Raw genomic sequence first — 21,962 nt, 5'->3', positions numbered from 1 at the left:
CTGTGAGTTTTCTGGTTGGTAAACCAGGGCACCGGGGGCTTGAAGATGTCCCGTGTTTCGGTACCAGGGCCTCCCCAGGAGGCTGTTTCAGCTCTGCCCAAGCAGTGCGGCCCAGCTGTCCTGTTCCAGATCCTTCCACAGTACAAGGCTGGAGCACAAGGGAGACTGGCCCTGCAGTCTGGCTCTGCCATACCGAGGGGAGGTGCCCAGAAAATGTCACTTATGTCCTGCAGGTGGACGTATCCACAGTCTGTAATAATCCTCTTAGCCCCCGAAGCAGAGCCTTCATTACCCATTTTTGTGATTTGCCAGAAGATCCCTTAAGCCCTTGGCCACTGCCATCCGCCTCATCCCCAGAGTGGCTCGTCTTGTGGGAGGGAAGGGGGTCGCGGCCAGTCCTGCACTTGCCCGAGCCCGGGGCCTGGTCGGCCTCTCCCTCTGACCCCTGGCCAGGCCGTTCTGGACGCAGCCCTTGGGCACTCGTCTCCCTTCCCTCCTGGAGTCCTGCTCTCCCTCTGAAATGGTGGGCCTGCCTGGACATGGGGAAAAGAGGCACGAGAAATGGGCCTTCTGTGTCCCACAAGGAAAAGCCCTAGCAAACCCCTTACTGAGCTGACTTGGCAAACTAGGCGCAAGGTGGCGCTGAGGGTTTGCGGTGCCAGTGGCTCGGCCAGGCCGGGGCCGTGCTCACACTCACACGAGGGGCTCTTCTCGCCCCATCACCCCAAATTTCTTGTCTGCCCCTTTCTCATGTGGGTTCCCCGGGAAGATACTGAGACCGGGGGAGGGCCCTCGTGGGCCATCGGGGTGGTCTTCTCCGTCATGCCGTTCTGTCTTGGAGCATCACGTGTCCCCTGTGGAAGGACGGATCCTGCCTGGGACTCAGTGCCGTGGTCCAGTCTTGCAGAGGGTCCTAACTGCATTCCACCTCTGGGCCAGCGCACCCCCCTGTAGCCCCTTGAGAGTAGGGACCAGCTTTAAACAAGCCTAATCCACCTAGAGGAATTCCATCTCACTTTAATCTGGAACAGTCTTGGACAACGGAATTTTCCAAGAATTGATGGCAAATAAAAATGGGAACAAGTATGCAGGCCGGGGAGCCAGCGGCAGAAAAGACCCGTTTTCGCTGCGTTCGGAAACGGCCGGGAGAGGAGCGGCACAGAGCGGTGTGTTTGGGGCGAGCATTTTAGCAGACGTGGGCCGATGGCGCAGCATCAAGTATTTGGCAAGAGAAGGGAGATGGCCTCTGCACTGGTGTGAGGTTAGTTGTCCCTCGGCAGAGACGCCAGAGCTCCAGCGTGACGCACGTGGGGAAGCTGTGAGCAAACACCCCTGCCCGCGTCTGCCCCTTACCTAGGACGGCAGAAGAGGAAGGGCGGGTTCTGGGCTCCGGGGCCGGCTGGGCCTGGCGTGGAGTGTTGGTGTACCACTCGCCAGCCAGGTGGCCCTGAGCAAGTCACCGTCCCGCTCTGGGCCCTCGTGTCCTCCTCTGTGTGATGTGGGGTTTGAGCTTGGGGGCGCGCCCGCAGCAGGCCTGGTGCACTGACGCCCTCAGGAAATGTCGGCCCTGGGATCAGTGCTGTCACCACTGTCATCGTTATTATTTCTTTGACTTATTACTGCTTGTGGCCTTGAAGTCATTGTCACTAGCTGGATGGGCAGCCCAGAGAAGGAAGCAGCAGGCCGCCTAGCCCGCCGCCTGGAGGCCTGAGAGGGGCCGGAGGGGGCTGGAGCGGAGGATGGGGAGGCGGCCCTGCCCAGCCCTGGGGCCGCGGGGGCTTCAGAGGGCAGCCTCTGACCACACAGGTGGAGTGCGAGGCAGCAGCTGTGGGGCTGCTGACTGCTGGCCGGCGGGGCGGGAGCGGGTCTGCAGAGGGGACTCACGCATCGAACTTGCTCCTCAGAATAGCCCTGTGAGGTCGACGCATCTTATCCAGTTTAAGGGCCGTAACTGAGTCTCAGCTCCGTGCAGTGGAAACAGAATAGGAGCCCCAGAGATTATTTTAAATCTTCTAGTAGCCACAGTTAAAAAGAAAAAAGGAACAGGTAAAATTAATTTAATAATATATCTTATTTAACCCAGTATATCCCAAACAGTGTCATTTCAACATGCAATCAGTAGGAATCAGTCGTTAGTGGAGATGTGTGTTTTTCTTTTCTTTTTTTAACACCACGCTTCCAAGATCAGGATGTGTGTTACGTTGACAGTACATCGCAGCTTGGACCGGCCGCTTGTCCAGTGCTCAGTGGCCACAGGCGGAAGGCGGCTCCTGTAGTGGACAGTGCTCTTGCCCAAGGCCACACCAAATTAGGTGGCCGAGCCGTCAGCCTCCGGAGCTCACGGCCTCGGTGGGCAGGGAGGCTTTGGGGTGGGGGCGTGAGGGATGGGACTGGGACTCAGCCGTGGTTTAAGGGGCTCGGCTCTGCCACCCACTCAGAAACCCTGTCCTTCGTGAGGCCCCAGGCACCAGCTGGTAAAGGAAGGGCTGGCAAGAGGCCCTGCTCTGACGTGCAAGTTCCCTGGGGCTGTGCTCTCTCTACCAGGGCACCGGGAGCCACGGAGCATTTGGATGCTCGAGGTACCGCTCCATCACGGAACAGGGGCGCCGTAGGCTCGCCTGCCGTGCCCCCTGTGGAGCGGGTCTGTGCGGAGGGGGAGATCCTGCCTTCTTCCCCGAGGCGTTTTTTCTGTTGGAGTTACTGTGCCTGTGCAGCCCCACTCGGTCTGATGCGTGGCCAGGGCAGAGCTGGGGCGCGGCAGCATACGGGGCCTGACGGGCTGACCAGGCGGGCTCTCCCTGTGGGGTCCGGGTGGGAATGCTGAGGTAGGCTTTGCGGTGCCACCCGCCCTGGGTCACGTCTCTGTGCTGCCGTCCTGCTCTCTGATGACCGGGCTGTGTATTTGCTCCCTCGCGCAGCCCCCCCGTCCCCGCCCCGAGCACAGCACGAGCCAGGCTCTGCACAGCTGACCAGCTCTAGGCCTGTCCCCGGGGGCGGGCTGCACAGCCCCCAACACTCAAGCAGTGGGTGCGAGGGCCGGTGGGAAACGGCCCAGGGGTAGAATGTGGTTCCCGAGCAGTCCTGTCCCTGGGGCTTGGCAGCCTCCTGACCCCAGCTTTCCTGGAAATTGTATTTGTGGTTCTAGTTTGCACCCCCTGCCAGGAGGGACTTAGAGGAGGGTGAGGTCTGCAGCTTCAGCAGCCTGGGAACTTCAGACACGGCCCCGCCCTCCGTGGGAACCTTCTGGGCCCTCCGACTCCAAGCAGCAACAACCCTGTGAGCTGGTTCAGATCAGCATGCATTGATTGAATGCCAGCTACGTACGAGTGCCTGGACCAGGGGCTCAGGGGAGACCAGCATGCTTAAGACCCCGGCCTTACCTTTAAGGAGTTTGCAGGCTACAGAGGGGTCGGGTGGGAGCGGCTGTGTCTCTGCAGCCAGCTGCAAGCTGGTGAGGTGGCCGTGTCCTCTGAGGGTTTGGATGCAAGTTCTGGACTCATCCCTTCATTCAGCCATCACTTACCAAGCACCTGCTGTGTGTCGGGTCCCTGTAGGCGCCAGGGGTGCGGCAGTAGACAGGACACTCGGCCCCAACCTTCTGGAGGTCACAGCATCGAACACATCATCACGCAGAAACCCGGAGAGTATGACCAGCACTCTCAGCTCTGCCCTCTGAGCCTTGGTCTTTCTACCTGTTAAATAGGATCCATAGTGGCTGTTGCTGGGGTTAAATAAGATGATGACTGCAGGACAGACACTCACTGGCAGTTGGTACACTCGCGGGAGCGCTCCAGGGATCAGCAGTAGGGACCGGGGGCGCGTGGCGGGTTCACCGTGACGTGTGCAGGCCTCAGCTCCTTGGAAGGGGAGATGCTCTCTGGTGGGCCCAGGCATGGTGCCCCGGCTGCTACTCAGGCTGCGCCTCAGCTGGAGTGGAGAGGAGAGACATGGCACAGAGATGCTCCCCAGACCGGAAACCCGCCCGTTTGGCTGGAGCTGTGGTTGGGATGGAGCGTGGAGGGGCTCGAGAGCCCGCCGGAGAGTTGGGACCTTATTCTGGGTGCCGTGGGGAGCCAAGGATCGTTTTGAACAGGATGGTGGGGTTTTGAACCCCAGTCGGGCTGGGGGTAGGTTTGCAGGGAGCCCCCCACCCCCAGGACAGAGAGAGAAGGCTGTGCCCGTGTATTTGGTGGCCCTCAGTGGAGAAGGGGGGCTGTAGGAGTCCCACCCATGCAGGCTGAACTGCTTGGGCCCAGAGCCTTCGGGGAATTCCTTGCCTGGTTCCTCTAGGCCCGGGGGTCAAGGGCCTGGTGCAGAAGCGCGGGCAGCTGGCTGAATTGACCTCTGCGAGGCCATTCAGGTGAGTTCTTCCTCTCCCCCACCAGACACGGAAGTTCATCGGGGGAAAAGGAAGATGACCAAGTTTGTCCTTAGGGAAATGAACTGAGTCAGAAAGGGCTTCCTTTTCCTCCGGGAGCCCAGAAGGCCAGCGGTAACACTCCTGAGCAGAGCAGCGAGGCGGCGGGGGCTTCCGCCTTGGTTTGGGTCACCTGCCTAGCCATCCTCCTGCCCACACTGACCCTTCTCCCCAGGAATGAGGACAGCCTGATTCATGCCGAGAGCCTTAGCCGGAGCCCTGCACCTTGTGTGGCCTGGGCGTCAACACGTAAATGACAAGGTAACACCGATGACTCTTGCCATGCGCGACAGCGTGCTTGCACTGTGCCTCTGTGTCCCCGTGCTCCACTGCGCCCCGTGGACCAGGGAGGAGTCTTGCGTTCATGTAGTTACCTGTTGTCTTGATTACGGTCCCGGAAAGTGAGGATTGCACTGGCGCAGCACACATGCCCAGGCAAACCACCCGTTTTGCAGAAGAAGAAACTGAGGTTCCGAGTGGCAGCCAAGTTCACAAGGCTGGGTGCAGCAAGGCTGTGCGATCCAGGCTCGTGGCACTCCTCGTCCGGGGGCCAGGCGGGGCTCAGGGCACCAGGCCCATGCCGTCATCTCAGGTGTCCACAGTGGGGGGTCAGGGCCAGCGGAGGCCGGAGTCAGGAGCTTAGGGTCGGCTAGGAGTGCGCCTTCCCTCCTCGGCTGTGGTGGACCCTTGGTGGGACACGTCGGCCCTGGGCACCTGGGGCTCTGTTTGAGCACAATGCAGTGGCCAGGCTCAGGAGTCAGTGCCCAGTCTTGGGGTGGTAGCTGGGATCTCACATGACGTCTCCAGGGAAGCCTGATCTGGTCCCTGCTGTGCCAGCTGTTGGAGCTGTCTAGACGGTCTAAGGTGACAGTTGTGCCACCATTCTAGATGAAGTAGGATACAATTGAATTATTACCGAAATCTGAAACTTAAGATCGAAGTGGCGGCACTGAGCAAGTGCCCAAGCGGGGGCACCAGTGGTGGCCTTGATGAAGCCCAGGGACCAACACAGAGAGCCCTGGGCTTCTGAAGCAGCGCCTGAGGCTCAGCATGAGGGGCTGGCGTGGAGGAAAAGCAGGGCCCCTCCCTCCACGGACCTTCCCGACTGCCCGGGCCCTAGAGAGACCCCGCAGTGCAGGCTGGTGGCCATGAGGCTTGTCCCAGAGCTGGCCAGCGGGGAGAAGGAAAGACACAGGCAGAGTGTGGTCCTCACCCCAGGTTTCAGAATCCCTGCTGAGCCTCTTTGGAGGCCGGGCGTCCAAAGCAGCTGGATCCGCCTCTGTTCCGGTCTGCTGGCGCCTTCTCTTCTTCCTCGAGGTGTTAGGTGGGACAGGGGGGCAGCCGTGAGCCCCTCTGCGCCTGGGCCTCCCCTGACCCTCAGCCCTTGAGCCTGTGCCAGGAGGGACTGTAGGGTCCACCCTTGTGACAGAGCAGGACCCCAGGGGACGGAGGCCTGTTGAGTTCTGTATGGAATGTGACTTAATATTTCATAATAATAGATGTAATATTCTAACTAGAGCTCCACCAAGTGGACCCCTGGGGCCTCCCAAGTGGGGTTCAGCGGTGCTCTGCAATTATGGCCAGTGCCTTCCAGGAGTGGTGACAGCCGTCCTCTCAAACCATGTGGATCAGGGTCAGCAAACCACCATTACGCGTTTTTGCAAAGAAAGTCTGAATGGCGCACGGCCATGCCGGTTTCTTACGATTGCCTGTGGCTGCTTTCATGTTCCAAGAAAGACCGCATGGTTCTCAGAGCCAAAAATGTTTACTCTCTGGCCCTTCAAGAGAATTTTACCAGCCCCTAATGTAGATGACCCAGTGCCTCAGTTTCCCCACTGGGAAAGCGACTGGAATTTGTTTGGCAATTTCTCAAGGAGAGCAAGTCCTAAAGAGGGCCCAGCGCCACGACCCCAGCAGTCATGTCACGCGGGCCACCCAATTGTCTCAGGCTCTGCTGGGTCCAAACTTGGCCCCTGCGCGGCCCTTTCCCGTGCTCCTCAAGTGGAAAATAAGAAGGAGGTGCTGGGAATTCCCTGGAGGTCCAGTGGTTAGGACTCTGCGCTTCCACTACCGAGGGCCCGAGTTCAATCCCTGGTTGGGGAACTAAGATCCTGCAGCCGCGTGGCCCAAAAAACAAAACAAACCAAAAAAGCCGGAGGCGCTGGCAAGGGAGCTGCAGGAGAGGAGCTGCGGGAGCTGGTGAGCTCTGGCTAACTGGGGCGCTGGCGTCAGAACAAGTTGTTCCTCCTGTGTCAGCGCACAAAATCACGATTCCTTCTTAAAAATGAAAACTGCGTTCTCCCAGCAGCCTTGCTCTGGAAGCGTTGGCTGGGTTGCCTGTCCACTCCCAGTGCTCCCGTCTTTTCCAGGCTGCCTTTCTGTCGCTGCCGTGCTTGGAGAGTGTGGACCAAAGTGAGGCTTGTTCATTTCCTCCTGCTTTCACTCCCTCCCTCGATTTTCTCCCGTCCCTCGAAGAATTTTGGTGAGGCTTTTCCGCCCAGGATGGTAGAACAAAACTCAGATGCAGACAGCAGGGGTTCTTGTCACTCAAGACAAACGCCTAGAAAGTTCACCCTGGTGGGGATCCAGAAATCTCTCTGCTGGCCAGATGTGTTCTGGCCCCCGAGGCAGACAACCGACTCGGAAGTTGCTAGAGGATATTAACTTTGTGGTAACAGAACTTGGCCTGGGGAGGTGGTTTTGGAACAGCATTGTGAAAATAAGGGTGGGAAGGTTGGCTCTGACGTTTAAGAGCCTCAGACGGCCGCGGTTTCTATCCTGCACTCCACCTCAGACTCAGTCAACAGAGGCCGGCCTGTCCCAGGGCTGAGCCGCCCCACGCCTGAGAAATCCACAGGCAACCGGAGCCAGGAGGCTGCGGCCAGGGCTGGAGCGCCTTCGGGGACCAGGAATGTGGTCGGAAAGTTCGTAGTACAACCAGGAGCCACTTCCAGCATCACTGTTGGCGTCGGCCTTGCTGTGAAGCCGTCGATGAGAAGAGGAGGCGTGGAGGAGGATGAGTAGATGTGCGTCTCCCTTTCAAGAAGCTGCTCCCTGAGGTCCTCTCGTCCCCACCTCGTCCGCAGGGGCGGCCGTGCAGTGGGCGACTCCGCTCGCACTTGACGGGTATCCGTGGCCGAGAAGCAGGAAGACCGGGGTTGGGGCGCGGGGCCACGATTTTCCAAAGAAGCATTCAGCTTCACAGACCGACCGTACAAAGTCTGTAAGTCTTAGCAACCTAAGCTGCGCTCCCACTGTGTATAGGATGCTGGGGGTGAGTGTGTGGGCATCAGACGGCCCCGCCCGGGAGAGACAGACATCTCAGCAGTGAGCCGGGACGAGGCATGTGCTAAACTGAGGACCCAGGAACATTCTGGGGCCCCTGGGAGGCACTGGGTGATGACCCTGAATTTGCAGGCCCTTCGCCGACCCTCGCTGTGCCCCGGGCACCTCTCGAAATGCCGTCCGCGTGTGAGCTCCCCTAACGCATCAGCCCCGGGAGACAGATGCTGCTAGCTCACACCGCGTTACAGCTGCGGGCACGGCAGCAAAGGCTTGATGAGTAACTTGCCGCAGAGCCGGGCCCTGGCGGGGGTGGGATCTGAGCCCAGGTGGTTTGCCTGGGCGTGTGTGCCGCGCCAGTGCGCGCAGACTCAGGAGGTGCAGGCAGCGGGCTCCGAAGGCTGGAGGTGTCCTGGGCGGAGCGGGGGCGGAGGGGAGGGACGCAGCCCTGGAGCCCCGCTGCAGGCAGCCTGCGCCTCTCGCCTCCCTGCCCCGCAGCCCTGCCCCTGGCCCACTCCAGGGGCCTCGCGTGCGCCTTCGTGCCTCTCTCCTGAGGTAGGCTGCGTAGACCCTCGTCCTGCCGGGCTTGTGCAGAAGGGTTTCAAAGGTCCTGCACGATTGAGCAGGTCTCGCTGAGGTGCGCTTCTCAGAGCCTGAACATACGTGCCCGCGTGGGGCCGACCCTCCGTAGAGGGTAACACCATCAGCGCGTTATCAGGGCCGGGCCTGTGGCAGTGGGCAGGAGGGGACCCGCTGACATCTGTTCTGGGGTCTGTGGCCCAGGACCCTTGCAGAGGTGACCCCAGGCTTCTGGTCCTGAGACCTCCTGGGGTGGCACAGTGCCGGGTAGCACAGAAGCTGGCCAGGTCTCCGCGCTTGCCCCGTAGGAGCCCCATCTCTGAACACACCAGTGTTTTCTGCAGTTTAATATCCGCAAAGCCCTCTCCCCTGGCTCCTGCCAGCCTGCCCCTCTCCCCTGCACTGGACAGTCTGAGGATGAGGACAGGGATTGACCTGGTCCTTCGCCTGTGGGAGAGAAGTCACCAGTCACGGCCAAGACACCTCCGGGGTGTTCCCCCCGCCGGTCCCGTGGCCTCTGTATCATTTGTGATTAGAGTGGCAGCTGCTTTCAGTGGCCAGGTAGAAAAGGGGGCAGGGAGACAGGAGCCCTCAAGTCTGCCAGGAGGCTGTGGAGCAGGCTGGCTGAGAGCAAGGCCTTTGGAAGCAGGCAGAGCCGGGTGCGGCTCTGGCTGTGGGACCCTGAGCCTCAGTTTCCTCATCTGTAAAACAGGTATGATGATAGGGAGTTAGATGATGTCTGTCTCACTTTGAGGACATAATGGCACATAACAGTCAATTCATGGCATACGGCAATATTCCTGTTGGAATGGGGGCAAACACTTGGCATATCAGCTCAAGTAATTTCCAGATTCATTATTTATTGTTTTTTCTGGTTACAAAGTTAATGCGTACATGTAAAAGATTTGAAGTTCAGAAGGTAAAAAAATTGCAGTTCAGAGATGTAAAAACACAGAAAGTGAAATTACTCTGACATCCACCCGCAGGTATACCGTCACTGAGTGTTTGGTGTAGATCCTTGCAGTCTTTTTTCTAAACAGCTATAACACTGAATGGAGACCCTTGACGCCCCTTCCAGCCCAGGGGTCCATTGATTCCACGGGTTCAGATATGCCGTGTGGGGAATGATGACAAGAAATAATAATTTTTTTCCTTCAAAAGAGAGAAACGAAAGAAATACTACTTATTAAAACAGGAAATATACGAGCCTAGTACTGGTTTTTCACTCTATCCGATAAGAGAAGCAGACATGGTTTAAAAAAAAAAGGTGACCACAAAATTCTTGGCCCTATGCAAAATGGAATTGAATTCTTTTAGGTTGTTTGGTCCAACCTCTGTGGTGAATGTGTTGATTCTCTTGTACCATGAGTTTGTGATGATGCTGTTCTCCCTTCAGCATCACAGAACACTCTCCATCAGCTTGGACACCACGCCTCGTGAGATTTAATCAGTCCCGTCATCCATTCTGGGGGCTCACTGGCCTGAGTGCAGGAGCTGAGCTGGCCTGGCTGCACCGAGCACAGCTTGGCCAGATGTTTCCAGCCCATCCAAGCTCAAGAATCATTTCCAGTGTCAGCCCAGTACCACGGACTTGGAGCGGGGCTGCCAACGGGGCAGGGCCCTATTGCTGTTTTGGTTTTGTTCTTTACGAATAGTTTGCACATGAGTCCGGGGAGCTGGTTGGACCGTGTAATTTTCTCTAAGTGAACCATCCCATTTTAGGGCCGCGGTGCCCGGGAACGCCTGCACACCCACCACAGCCGTGCTCCCCGGAGCCCCCGGCCCCTGCGCTCATTCAGGACACGCTTGTTTGAGGGGCCTCTTGTGCTTCCACGCTGGCCCAGTAGAGCCAGGGTGTGCGTTTGATGCGAGAAAACCCAAAAGCGCTGCCTCCGTCGTGTCTGCTTCCCTGGGTCTCGGGTTGGTTTGTTCCCACGTAGGATCCATGTTCACGGGTATCTCTCTCACCATCCGTTCAATCCAGCGCCTCTCTCTGGGGACCTGTTGTGTGCTGGGCAGTGTGCTGGTGCTGCAGAGTAGGAGGAATAGAAGCAGGACCCCATTCCCTTCAGGCGGCTCCCGTTCATTCCGGGGCCATTGCTGTTCGCTGTGTACCTACTATCTTCCGGCCCTGCTCTCAGCACTGAGCGTACGGCATGGGGCAGGTGGCCCTGTTCTCCAGAAGCTTCCCCTTGTGTGGGCAGTAGCTGATGGGGCTGTGGCCGGGGGTGGCTCGCACCTGGCCCGGCCCCAGCTCTGCCGCTAAGTGGTTCCCTGGCTGGCGATGGCTCATCACCTGCAGGGCCAGGTGCCGCCAGGGAGGGGCTGTCTCCTAGAATCCCAGCGCGGGCTGGGTCTCACCGTTCCCCTTTCCTCAGCATCTGCTGTCCCATGGTGTTGGCCTCAAAGCGCATGGGAGGGGAAACGTGTCAAGTCCACGGAGCCCCTGGTTTTCCTGTTGCCATCCAAGAGGTCTGTGAGTTTTGGGCTCCTCACCAGCCCAGCGGGTCTTGCCCCAGACGCTGAACTCAGAATGGGCTGTCTGCCGTGTGGGAGGGGGCGTCATCGTGGGATGGTCCTGGGGTGGGGGTGGGAGATGGGGGCTGACTGTGTCCTTGAGCTTCTCAACAGCCCTGTCACCTAAATGTGGCAGGACCCAGTGGCCTGACTGGCTGGGAGTGTCCGGTGTGGCATTGAAGTTATGAATGGGCTGCTGGACTAAGGGACTGGGGAAGCAGTCCCAGGCCCCGGAGCCCATATTCCGTGTTACCGTCCGTGACCATGGGATTTCCCAGAAGCCTGTGACCTGTATGCACCTTGGGCTCATGTAACCTGGGCTCTGTTTTGGAACCCGTGCCTCACGTCAGTCTTGACTGTTGTCAGAGTGATCTCTGTGCCCTTCCTGTGTGTCTTGCTTTTAAAAGAAGCCAGGGTGATCCGGTGTGAACCTGCCTTCGGGGCTTCTCGGGCCAAACGTAGATGGGTGGGTAGGCACACAGGCTCCTACAAAGTGGCTGGCTCGCAGACCCAGGGCCTCCAGAGTGGAGAGCATCATGTCAGAGCCATCTGCCGCCCCACCCAAAAATGCGGTGCCCCGTCAGCCCTGACCACGCCGGTAACGGAAGGGAGCGAGTTCCTGCCATCGCGCCTCTGCCGCGTTGGGAAGGAGACCACTCCTGCACGTGACAGGACGAGCTTTCTCCCCGAGGCATGTGCTGCACTGCGCCGGCCCTGGAGGGGGGCCTCGGGGAGATGAATCAGGGAGAGTCTGCCTTCCAGTAACTCACTTCTGTTTGTTTTGCTCTAAGTGGAAAATGAGCCCTCACCACCCTGCCGCCCCGGCCGCCATCCTCGTGGCTGCCGGGAACCAGAAGCCCTGTCTTGCAGGAGCAGCCCTTCCTTCCCATTGTCCGTGTGTGGCAGCCGATCAGAAATGCCCCTCTCCCAGAGACCAAGTTCCACTGCAGTCCTGTCGTGTCCCAGTGTGGAGGGAACGTCACTGCTCAGACCCAGGGGTTGGGAGGGAGAGGGGGGCCCGAGGCTTCAGGTCCTTTGTTCTAAGATCTTTTTCTGAGCACCTTAGTGTTGGGTGCCAGGCGCAGCATTCAGCTCACAGCGTGTTTTTATCATTTAATGCTTTGTAATTATTTCCTTTGGTAACGATATGAGCCTTTTTATTTAGGATTACTCCCAAGAGTTTCCATCTTTTCCAAATAAGGAAGATGTGGCAGCCTAGCTGCTGGTGCCTGGTGTCCTGTGGGTTCTGTGTCTTTTTTTTTTTAATTTATTTATTTTTTATTTTCGGCTGTGTTGGGTCTTCGTTTCTGTGCGAGGGCTTTCTCTAGTTGTGGCAAGCGAGGGCCACTCTTCATCGCGGTGTGCGGGCCTCTCACTATCGCGGCCCCTCTTGTTGCGGAGCACGGGCTCTAGAGTGCAGGCTCAGTAGTTGTGGCTCACGGGCCTAGTTGCTCCATGGCATGTGGGATCTTCCCGGACCAGGGCTCGAACCCGTGTCCCCTGCATTGGCAGGCCGATTCTCAACCACTGCGCCACCAGGGAAGCCCCTCCTATAGGTTCTTTAATGGTTCTGAGCATCCATCCTTCCTAGGTCCACAGAGTGACCTGGCAGGCTTCAGCCTGGGAAGGGTGCTGACTGGAGCTACCAGAAGCCTGTCAGGTGGAACCCCGCCCCTGCGGTTTGCCAGCTGAGCCTCTGGCCAGTGCTGGTTAATGTAAAAACATAAGCTGGAGAATCCAACTGGCACCAGCCCTGAACTGGACGACAGGTGTTCCAGACCTGGCCTGGTGTGGACCCCTCCCATCCAACCAGCACATTAGAGTCACAAAGTACGTTCACACGCCTTGCCTGTTTCTTCCTCATGCGACCCCTCTGAGATGGGCTCTGCTCGCCCAACTTACAGATGAGGAGAGTGAGGCTCGGGTGGAGGGCCTGCCCAAGGCCACACAGGGAGGACGTGGCTGCAGAGAGGACCTCGAGCCCAGGTCTGCCTGGCTCCTAGCCTGATGCCGCCGCCCCACTGGGACCCTAGCGACGGACCAACAGCCCATCCCTCCTTGGCTGTTGGCAGAACCGCTTGAAAGTAGAGGGCGGAGAGGGAGGCCTGGCTGCCGGGGCCCCTGGCAGCGCCCATCTGCTTTTGGCTCCGTAGATACCCCTGTTTAGTGGGCATCAGGGGCCCCAAGCAGGGCCCTTCTTGCCGTACCCAACCTTCCTGGTGCAGAGGAAGCCAGCCGCCCCGGCCGCAGGTACAGCTCTTCCCGAAATCTAGGAGACGTCACTTCCTGGCCTTGAGCGTGGGGCTTCCTCAGAGAAACTCATCAGAGCCTGTGTGAGCTAGAAGGGGGCTCCACTCCCCATAGTGGGGCATAGAAATCAGCGACCTAGGTAGTTTCGAGGAGCGAAGCAGGACAGTGTTTGGGTTACTTGAGGTGCAGACAGGCAGCCCCAAGGCTGCCTGAGTTTTAGCCGAGTTCTCCGCAGGGCCCCGGGGGGACCTGATTGGAAAGTGCTGTCCTGGCCTCACGGGGACGTGGCTCTTCCCTCTTAGGGCCGTCGTCAGAGTCTGCTCGTGGCCAGGGCACCGGGCGTCCCAGGGAGGATGAGCCCTTCTTTCTGCAGACCCTTGAAGTATTTGGTTGGTGGAGCCCATGCCCACGTAGGGCATCCGAGCCTGTGTGCAGCCGTGGGCTGGGGGGAGACGGGCAGGGCCTGTGTCCTGGGGACTCCCCTGAGAGTCTCAGCTGGAAAGAGCATGCGTCCTTCCAGAACCTTCCTCCGGGACTCCTGCTACTCCCCACACTGAAGGACTCGGGGCCCGGAGCTGGGAATCAGCCGCTCCAGCCCTGCGCCACCGTGCTTCCCCGTGGCCCTGGGAACACACACCCCTCTTTCCCACTAGCACTAGACTCCTGGTGTTAACCCTGGCGTGTCGGCACCCGGAGACACCAAACCTCGCTCGCCGCCTTCAATCCCTTGACTGCAGGCGAAGCCGCTGAGGCCCCGGGGAGGGAAGCGGCTGTGCCGCAGTCACCCAGCAGCTTGTCACCAGGGCTGGCAGGCTGGGACCAGATTTGAGGGTGGCTTTGGACCAGGCGCCTTCTGAGAACTCTCCAGAGCCCACGGCAGAGAGACCGTGGCCCCAGGCTCTGCCACGAGGCAGCAGCATGCACGGGGCGCGCCCTCGTGCCGCCCAGGGCCCCCGGGGCTGGATGCGGATGTGCTGTGTGAGTGATGAACCCTCTAAGCACTCTTATGGCTCAGACCTACTGAGTAGATACATTTGGGAAAGGGATGCTTTTCCCCTCTGCAGGGACAAACTTGGGTAAGCCTCAGAACCTAAGTGGAAAAGAGGCCTGGAAATGAAGAGACTGGGGAAACTGTTCCAACCTTGGAAAAAGTTCTCATTCTTAACCGTATTTTGATGAGTCTGAATTGTGCTGGGTTTGCAATTCCCAGCCACGTCCTTTGGGAGGGGGATCCTGGAGGGGCAAGGACCTGTCTTGCTGGTCCCTGAGCCCCTGGAGCTCAGGACAGCACCCGGCACACAGTGGGGCTTCACGGATGGGGGTGAATGAAGGAGCCAGTGAGTGAAGGCTCCCTGGGTTGAGAATGGCCCCCAGGCTTAGGTCATCCTGATGCTGGGGCCGGCATGAACATTCTGGGCTCAGTCGGCAGGGGCCGCACGAGGGACTGTGGGTCGGTGTTGGAGGAGCTGGGTCGCGGGGTCTGCTGACCAGGGGCCGGAGCCACGTGTCCACGGCGGGGCTCACCAGCTGGCTCTGTGGCCTCGCTTCTCCAGAGCGGTCATGGCCCAGGGCAGGAAGTCAGCTAGCCGACTGCACCGCACTGCCCAGAGGAAGAAGCCAGGGAGCTGCCGGGCTGGAAGGCCGGTAGAGGAGGCAGCGGGAGAGTGGGACGCTCATTCTGGGCCCCGGGGCCTGTTTGGGGGCCTGTGCTTTTGTTCAGCACCTGGACTTCTGTCGAGGTACCTGTGGGGCAGGAGCATGCCTGGGCCGCAGCCGTGGTCTTGTACTTCTCCCCTCGGCCACCCTCCCCAGCTCCCCCCCGCCTGTCCCGTGCAGCGTGGAGGCTGCAGCAGACCCAGCAGGACTCCAGGCAGCGCCCTCTGGCAGCTCTGCCCTCCAGCCTCCTGCCCTTCAGTGCCCGAGGGAGATGGCGCTCGGGGCTCTGAGCCGGCCGCTTGGGCCTTGACTCCTGGTTTCAGGCTGACCGAGGCCATCAGAAGCTCCGGGCGTGGGCTGAGGGGCGAGCTTGTCTCCTCTCCCTGTGGCGCGGCAGCAGAAGCTGGCTGGGCAGGACAGAGCCTTTGCTTGGCCTACGTGCCTGGCCCTGGCCTCTCCGCCGCCCTGCCTCACGGCCTCCTTCGCTGCTGCGGCTTTGGCTTTGGGGCGGTTTGGGCGGGAAGCGGCCTCTGAAGGGAGGTTGGGGAGCCCTCGGGGAAGGGAGGTGCACGCAGCCCAGCAGCGCCCCTCAGCGCCCTCCCAGCCCCCGGCAGTCCCCACTCTCCGTCCTTCCTCGGCGCTCAGTGCTGAGGGCAGGAGAGGGCTCGGAGTCTGGAGCCCACGAGGACCACTGTAGGATGAGCCTTTTCCTTTCAGACAAGCCTCCCCCTCTTAAAACAAACACCAACGGCTAAAGGAGGTTAGCTTGATTGGGGGATTGGGGACATTTATACTGGGGAGATAGAGGCTGGAAACTGGTTATCAGTAGAAGAAATGGTTTCTTATCTGGAATAGGTCCCTTGGGGAGGCATGAGGTAGAGAAAGAGCAATGCCTTGGGAATTCAGTGGACTAGTGTTTGAGTCTTGGCCTCACCACTCTCTAGCCAGGTCACCAGTCTGAGCCGCAGGTTCTTCATTCGGCAAAAACGGGGTTGATAACTTACTTCACAGGGTTGGTGTGAAGACCACACACCAGAGGGCGTGTAGAGGGCCAAAGGGCGTAGAGCATCTGTAGCACATCCGGCCGCACCGTGGACGCTCAGCAAATGGTAGCTACTGTCGTCAGTATCACCACCGTCGTTGTTACTGTGTCGTCATCACCACTAATGTCATCATCACCTTCATCATCACCACCATCACCTTCAACATCACCTTCATCATCACCACCATCACCTTCAACATCACCTTCATCTTCACCACCATCACCTTCAACATCACCATCATCACCACCATCACCTTCAACATCATCTAGCATGCAGAGTCCAGTGAGAACACTTAGAAGATCGTCTCGTGCCTAGCTCTCGGAATCTTAGTGGAACACACCTATCATCTCTTGTGTACTGCAGTGTGACCTGGGCTTCTGCCTCTTCAAGAAGGCTCTTTCACCTTTGGCCTCTTCCAGCTGGTAGAAAGTTCTTCCTTATAGGGAGAGGTCTTCTTAGTTGCTGTCTTCTTAGCACTTACTCTGGGAGCAAGGCAGAGCCTACAGTATCTTAAAATTATCCTATACTTAATTATATTACTAAGAATAAAATATCCTGGCTCCATTAGGGAGAAAAGTCGTCTGGTAGATAATTATGTCATCTGTGCGTGTCACCTAATCACCTTGTTATGACTTCAGCTCTTAACGCTATAAATACCTCAGTAGGTGACTAGAGATCCGAGCGCACAGCGGAGAGGGAGCCAGCCCAGGGCGAGGCCTGGGGGTCATCCCCACCTCTTGTCGTTCACTAGCTGCACGATCTTGGGCCTCAGGGGTTTTTTGGGATTTGTTTTGGTTTTGGTTTGTTTTTCCTGAAAAATGGGGCTAACAGCACCTGCCTCGTGGAGGCAGCGTGAGGGCTGGAGATACAGAGCATCGTTTGGGGGACGAATATACATCCAGTAAGTGTTCGTTGCTTTTGGAGCCTGAAGGAATGGGAGGAATGAAGTGCACACTTCGCAGCACGTGCCGGGGAGAGCACGATGCTGTCAGGCCCCGTTTGGGGGTGTTGGGGGGCAGCCCTCTGGTCCTGAATCCTGCCGTCTTCCAGTTGGGCGCCGCTCACAGCAGGCGTCCTGCACACAGTTGTGCGAACACGGACCCAGGCTTAAACTGTGGAAGTCTGTTTAGAACTGGCATTGTCCACGTCTGTGCACTTGTTGGGGGTTCGGCAGTGCCCTGTGGTGTGCTGTGGAGGAGAAGTATGTTGGGAGAGAGCTGCTGACTCACGTGGAGGCGGGGCTGCCGGGACTGCGCGTCCTGCTTCCCACCCGCTGCCTTTGATGCCTGGGCCAGCGGGCCGGGCAGCGCCCTCTCCACCCGTCCCCCTATCTTGGTTGGTCAGGTGGGTGGTCAGAGGGTGCCAGGCCAGTCCAAGAACAACGCGGGGGCCTCTGCCGAGGTCGGCGTGCTGGTGTCACCTGAGACCACGGTGTTTTCCTCTAGGACGACAACATGAGAACTTCCAGTAATCAGGGCTGGTTTCCTTGCTCCCAGTTTTGAGGATGAAGAGATGCAGAAGGTGTTAGCTGGCACCCATAATTCTCAGAGCTTGAAGGGACCGTCATCTAATCCTGTCATTGCGCGTCTGGGGAAACTGAGGCCCAGAGAGGCGAGGCCCTTTGCCCAGGGTCACACTGTGAGTCAGTTGGCGACAGGGCGGCGACTAGCCCCTGGCCCTCTATCACTCTGTCGCCTGCCCTTCCCCACTTGGCGCCTTCCCCGGCAGGCCTGCAGCTGTTCCTGCAAGTTGGCAGGACGGGGCTCTCCTCTCCCACTGGTTTCCTTCTGCCGCCATGGCCCACACCCTGCGCCTCCAAGTGCCTCTCTTGCGGCAGGCACTTTCCACTGGCCTCCGGTGACGCTGCACATTCCTCAAGGGCTGGGACGCTGCTCTCTCTTCCCAGGGCAGCTTCCCACGATTGCTAATCCCGGCCAGGCCTCTTAGCGGCAAGAGGAGCCCTGAGCAGGCAGGGCGGGCACCCAAGTTCTGGTGGTGCGACTTTCAGCTCTGGGACCTCGGGCAACTTACTGAGCCTCTCTATGCCTGCTTGCTCATCTGCAAAGTGAGGGTGAGAAGAGCACTTCAGGGCTCGCTGCTGGTTGGCGTGCAGTCGAGGGCTCTGCCGCTGCTGTTTCAGTGGGTTCTCTTTTCCGAAGCCTCATGACAATTATCCTTGAGGTCTCGCGGTCATGCTGCCAGGTGAGCTGGCCAGAGACCATTGTTGCCATTTCACAGATGGGGAGATGGAGGTGCTGAGGGGGGACGGAGATGGTCGATGACTCTGCAGCAGGTGGTGTAGAGCCCAGCCAGGACCCAGCAGGCTGATGCTCATCCACTCTCCCCCTGGTACCCACTCCCCCAGGCTTTCCTCTCCATGGAGGCTGTGGGCTCATGGGTGCTGGGCACGCTGGTCTGTGGGCAGCCATGCCCATCCGTCCCTCTCACACCTGGGGGTTTCCTGCAAACGTTTCCAGAGCCTTCAGTATCTTTGCTTTCCAGAAGCTTCGATGCCCCCGGCGATCCCAGAGAGAGGGCCTTCTCAAGGAGGAGGAGTGTGCCATTTTGCCCTGCAGAGGCAAGTGGATTTCGGCATCTGAGGGAAAACCGACAAGGCAGGAGTCCGGGGGGTGGCAGCCGGCTCAGAGGCACGTCCCGTGCATTTCCTGTTGATGCCCTCTCACCCACATCCACTTCCTCTCCATCCCTCGCCCCTCCCTGATGCCCTGCTGGCAAGTAGCTGAGTGCAGCTACCAATGCGCTCCGTGTTGGCCTCCCTGGCAGTCTGGGTGCTGCAGGGAACCCTGACCCCAGTACAGTCCCATCAGAGTCCAAAAGCTCTTGCTCTGCGTCCCTCGGGAGGCCGGAGATCATTTTTGGCTCGTCCCGGGTCTGCCCTCGGCGCTTGCAGCCAGGTGCCGGGGCTCTGCCACACCCCAGCTGGGACACTGGGCACGTACCCTCGGTCCACGACGGTGTGTGGGGACACACGCTCGTCCTCTCACAGCCGGCTCGGGAGTCAGGACCCAGCACCTGGTGGGCCTTCAGCAGGCTGCCTTCCCTTCCTTCTCTCGCCCGTCCATCCGAAGGGCACCCCGTGAATCTGGGGCCTCAAGACGGACAAATCAGCACCCAGTTGAGGCCCTGAAGCCCTGGATTGTCGCGGTGCGGGGCTGGGGGCAGGAGAAACGGCCAAGGCCTGGGGGCCTGGGCAGCTGCTGGGAGGGAGGACCCGCAAGTGGCTTTCTGCCAGCCATCCATTCCCATCCCTGGGGCTCAGATTCCCCATTTCTAATAGCGAAGTCGAGTCTCCCAGGGAAGCGTACATTAAATGAGATGGTATCCCAGCCAAGTGCTCAGCAAACGCTGGCCCGACACCTGGCCCCGCGCCCCCTTCAGCAGCCCTTCCCGACTGGACTCCTCAGAGGCCGGGCTGGTCTCCTCCTGCTCTGGGCCCCCAGGCGGGGCCCGGTGCCTGCCAGATGGGCCGCGTCACCCTGTCACGGCCCCTGGGGCTGATCCCAAGGGCGCCTGGGCACCTTGCGTCCCGTGGATCGGGCCTCCCCTTAGATCCAGAGCGAACGGCGTCTGTGCCTTCGCGCTTCGGCTCTTTGCTTGTCACAGGCCCTCCTCCTGCAGTGGGGAAAAGACGCCCGCAGATCCCCCCCAAGCCCCTGGGCGTCCACCGTGCCTGCTTCAGCCTTCTGTAAGCGTATGAGTCACCCCAGTATTGCAGGCTGACGACTCAGGAAGCAGGGGAGTCGGAGTTCACGTGAGGGGGGTGGGCGCAGACTGGTCTCCCTGCAGCAGGAGGAGACTTGGGGGAAAAGAGCCATAGAGAGTGACTGACCCTCGCCACCCGGGCTGGAGGGCAGGGATGTTGAGTCACCGTAAACCCCTGCGTCCATGGCGAACCCAACCTTATGCCTTCAGCCCTTGGCCTAAGGTCCCAAAGGCCCAGGGCTGGGAGCAAAAGAAGCGAGGAAGGACGTGGAGTTGGTGGCATGACGGTGGGAGAGCCCCAGTCTGGGGTAGCCAGGCAGAAAGGTTCCGTTGGTTCTAGGATTCCTTCTCCGCTTGGCTGGAGAGTTGCGTGTTTTTCCTCCCCTGTCCCGTCAGGCACTGAAGACCTGGGGAAGATGTTTGAGCCTGTTGCAGGGCCGTTGTCAGCAGTGAAGCCGCAGTGGGAACACTCTTTAAGGCACCGAGCAAATGCCTAAGAGAAGGAAAACCGAGCTTCCAGAACAGGGAGAAACGCTGTGCTGTTGAGACTAGGGCAGTTTCTCAGCTTCGGCTGCATTCCATCTGGGACTTGATCATTGTTCGTTGGAGGGAGAGGAGCTGCCCTGCCCTGGAGAATCCCTGCCTCTACCCACAGGTGCCCAAAGTTCCCCGTCCCCTAGGTTATGGCAGTCACCTAGAGGCGACACTGTATCGGTGAGGCTACTGACTGGAATGAAAGAAAGTTCTTGACCTCCCTGGTGGCTGCAGCCCCCGGGGCCCAGTTACATGTCTGGCCTCAGACAGGAAATCTTATTCTTCGGAACTGGGCAGTGGCAAAGGAGAGGTGCCTTCTCAGTGCCCGCTCGGCTCAAGTGCCATGCAGGCTGGGTAGTAGGGCTGGGCGGCGGGACATTCTGTTACCTGAAGACACAGGCGGCGCGGGGCCTGCGCCCCTGAGACGGGTTTGTTAGTTTTGTTCTCCCCATCCCCGGGGAGAGACCCCGGGAGCTACGAAGGATGGTGACACTGTCTGATGGCTTCTTGGCCCACTGCTCCTGCTGGCTCCCGGGCAGTGCCAGGGTCTCCCCCGAACCCCTCCAGGGAGGCCAGGCAAACAGGCATTTTGCCAGACAGCCGCCAGCAGTGTGCACCACTGCTTTTCATCAGAAAAGGCGCCTGAGTCCCCTGCCAAAGCCCAGAGCCATCTCCCCCATTAATCAGGATTTCAGGGTTCTCGGGAAGATCTTAGCAACTGCCTGGCACGAGCCCGGCTTGATTTACCATCACCTGTCTGCCCTCAGAGCTGGCCCCGTCCTCTGCCCCTCCTGGGAGCGGGGCTGGAGAGCACACTGCCACACCAGGGCCACCCCTGGCCTCAGAGCCTGCTTCAGGGGCTAAGACTGCATCTCTCAGCAGGGCCTGAGGAGGCACTGGCTTGGAATTAGTGTTATTTTTATTATAATTCTCAGTGTTCAGTTTTTTTTAAACTTGAAAGAGAAGAATGAAGCTGGACCGGAGTCCCAGATATTCCCTTGAGCGCTGGAGAGGTGAGGCCACAGAGCCGCTTGCGTGGAGGCGTCCAGGTAGCCCTGGGCTGGCCGTCTCTTTCTGCACGGAGGGCTCGGCCCAGCTCCTTGCAGGGCCACAGCGCGCCCTGGGGCTCCCCTGGTGAGACCCAAGCCTGGCCCTTGTTCTGCTGCCTCCCCTGAGGCAGGGGACCACTGCTGGGGTCCTTGCCTCGCAGGGCTGGCCTCTTCTCCCACCCCCGCGGCTCCTTTTCCTCTCATTCGAGGAAGAATGTGAGGGGCAGGCCCCACGGGTTCCGGGTACAGCGGGGGCCACCTTCACCCCACTCGGGCAGATGCTCCGGGCTGTGTCGGGGCCCACGGCAGAGGGGCCGCACACACCATCCCTTCTGTCTCCCGGCCTCCCGACCAGGGGAGGCTCTGGCTGGAAAGGTCGGCCCGGGCAGCCTTCCTCTGCGTGCCCCCACCTTTCCCATCACAGCCGCCTGCCCTCTCAGGTCAAATTCTTGGGCCTCTCGGAGCTCTCCAGGTGCCCCCTCCCACCGCCATCTGGGAAACCGGCATCCGCAGCTTCTCTGAGCAGCCCAGGGAGGTCGCCTCCGGCCTCCCTCTGCGGCAGCAACCTTTGAGCGGTGCCTTTCTGAGACGTTCTTGGGGGAGGACCTCGTTCAGTAGCTCAGATACCCGGGTAATTTGGAGAAGGGCTGCTGAATGCCGTGTAGGTCAGCTGGAATTAACGCGCACTTTGTTGAAAGAACAGAGTTGCCACCCACATCTTCATCCACTACTGGGCTAGGAGCTGTCCTGGAATTCTAAAGGGCACTGGAGGTGGGGGGGGGGGGCGGGCACGGAGGACCCTCTGTCCCATTTCTGGGGGTTCTGACTTGCCCCTGTGGAGCCAAAGCTCCTTGGTTTGCTGGCGGAGCTTCTGAGGGGTGGCGGCCACTTGGCGGTGCTGTGTTAGTGGTC

The 21,962-nt window shown here is 59.4% G+C and overlaps 1 protein-coding gene across 11 annotated transcripts in view; it reads left to right on the top strand.

Moving 5' to 3' along the window:
• The window catches only part of EEF1AKMT2 (EEF1A lysine methyltransferase 2), a 202,441-nt gene that overhangs the window by 109,748 nt on the left and 70,731 nt on the right, over positions 1 to 21,962 (top strand). Inside the window, exon 4 of one of the 11 annotated variants that reach the window (XM_055081115.1) lies at positions 15,713 to 15,868. The exons of the other annotated variants lie outside the window; for them this stretch is intronic. Coding sequence (XP_054937090.1) covers positions 15,713 to 15,748 — 36 coding nt within the window. The 3' untranslated portion in view covers positions 15,749 to 15,868. Of the gene's footprint in view, positions 1 to 15,712; positions 15,869 to 21,962 lie in introns of those variants that run through there. 11 annotated transcript variants of the gene reach the window in all.

This window comes from Physeter macrocephalus, chromosome 20 (assembly GCF_002837175.3).
Source record: "Physeter macrocephalus isolate SW-GA chromosome 20, ASM283717v5, whole genome shotgun sequence".
Taxonomy (NCBI): domain Eukaryota; kingdom Metazoa; phylum Chordata; class Mammalia; order Artiodactyla; family Physeteridae; genus Physeter; species Physeter macrocephalus.
The sequence above is the reverse complement of the archived record's forward strand: the minus strand, read 5'-3'. Positions and strand labels throughout refer to the sequence as shown.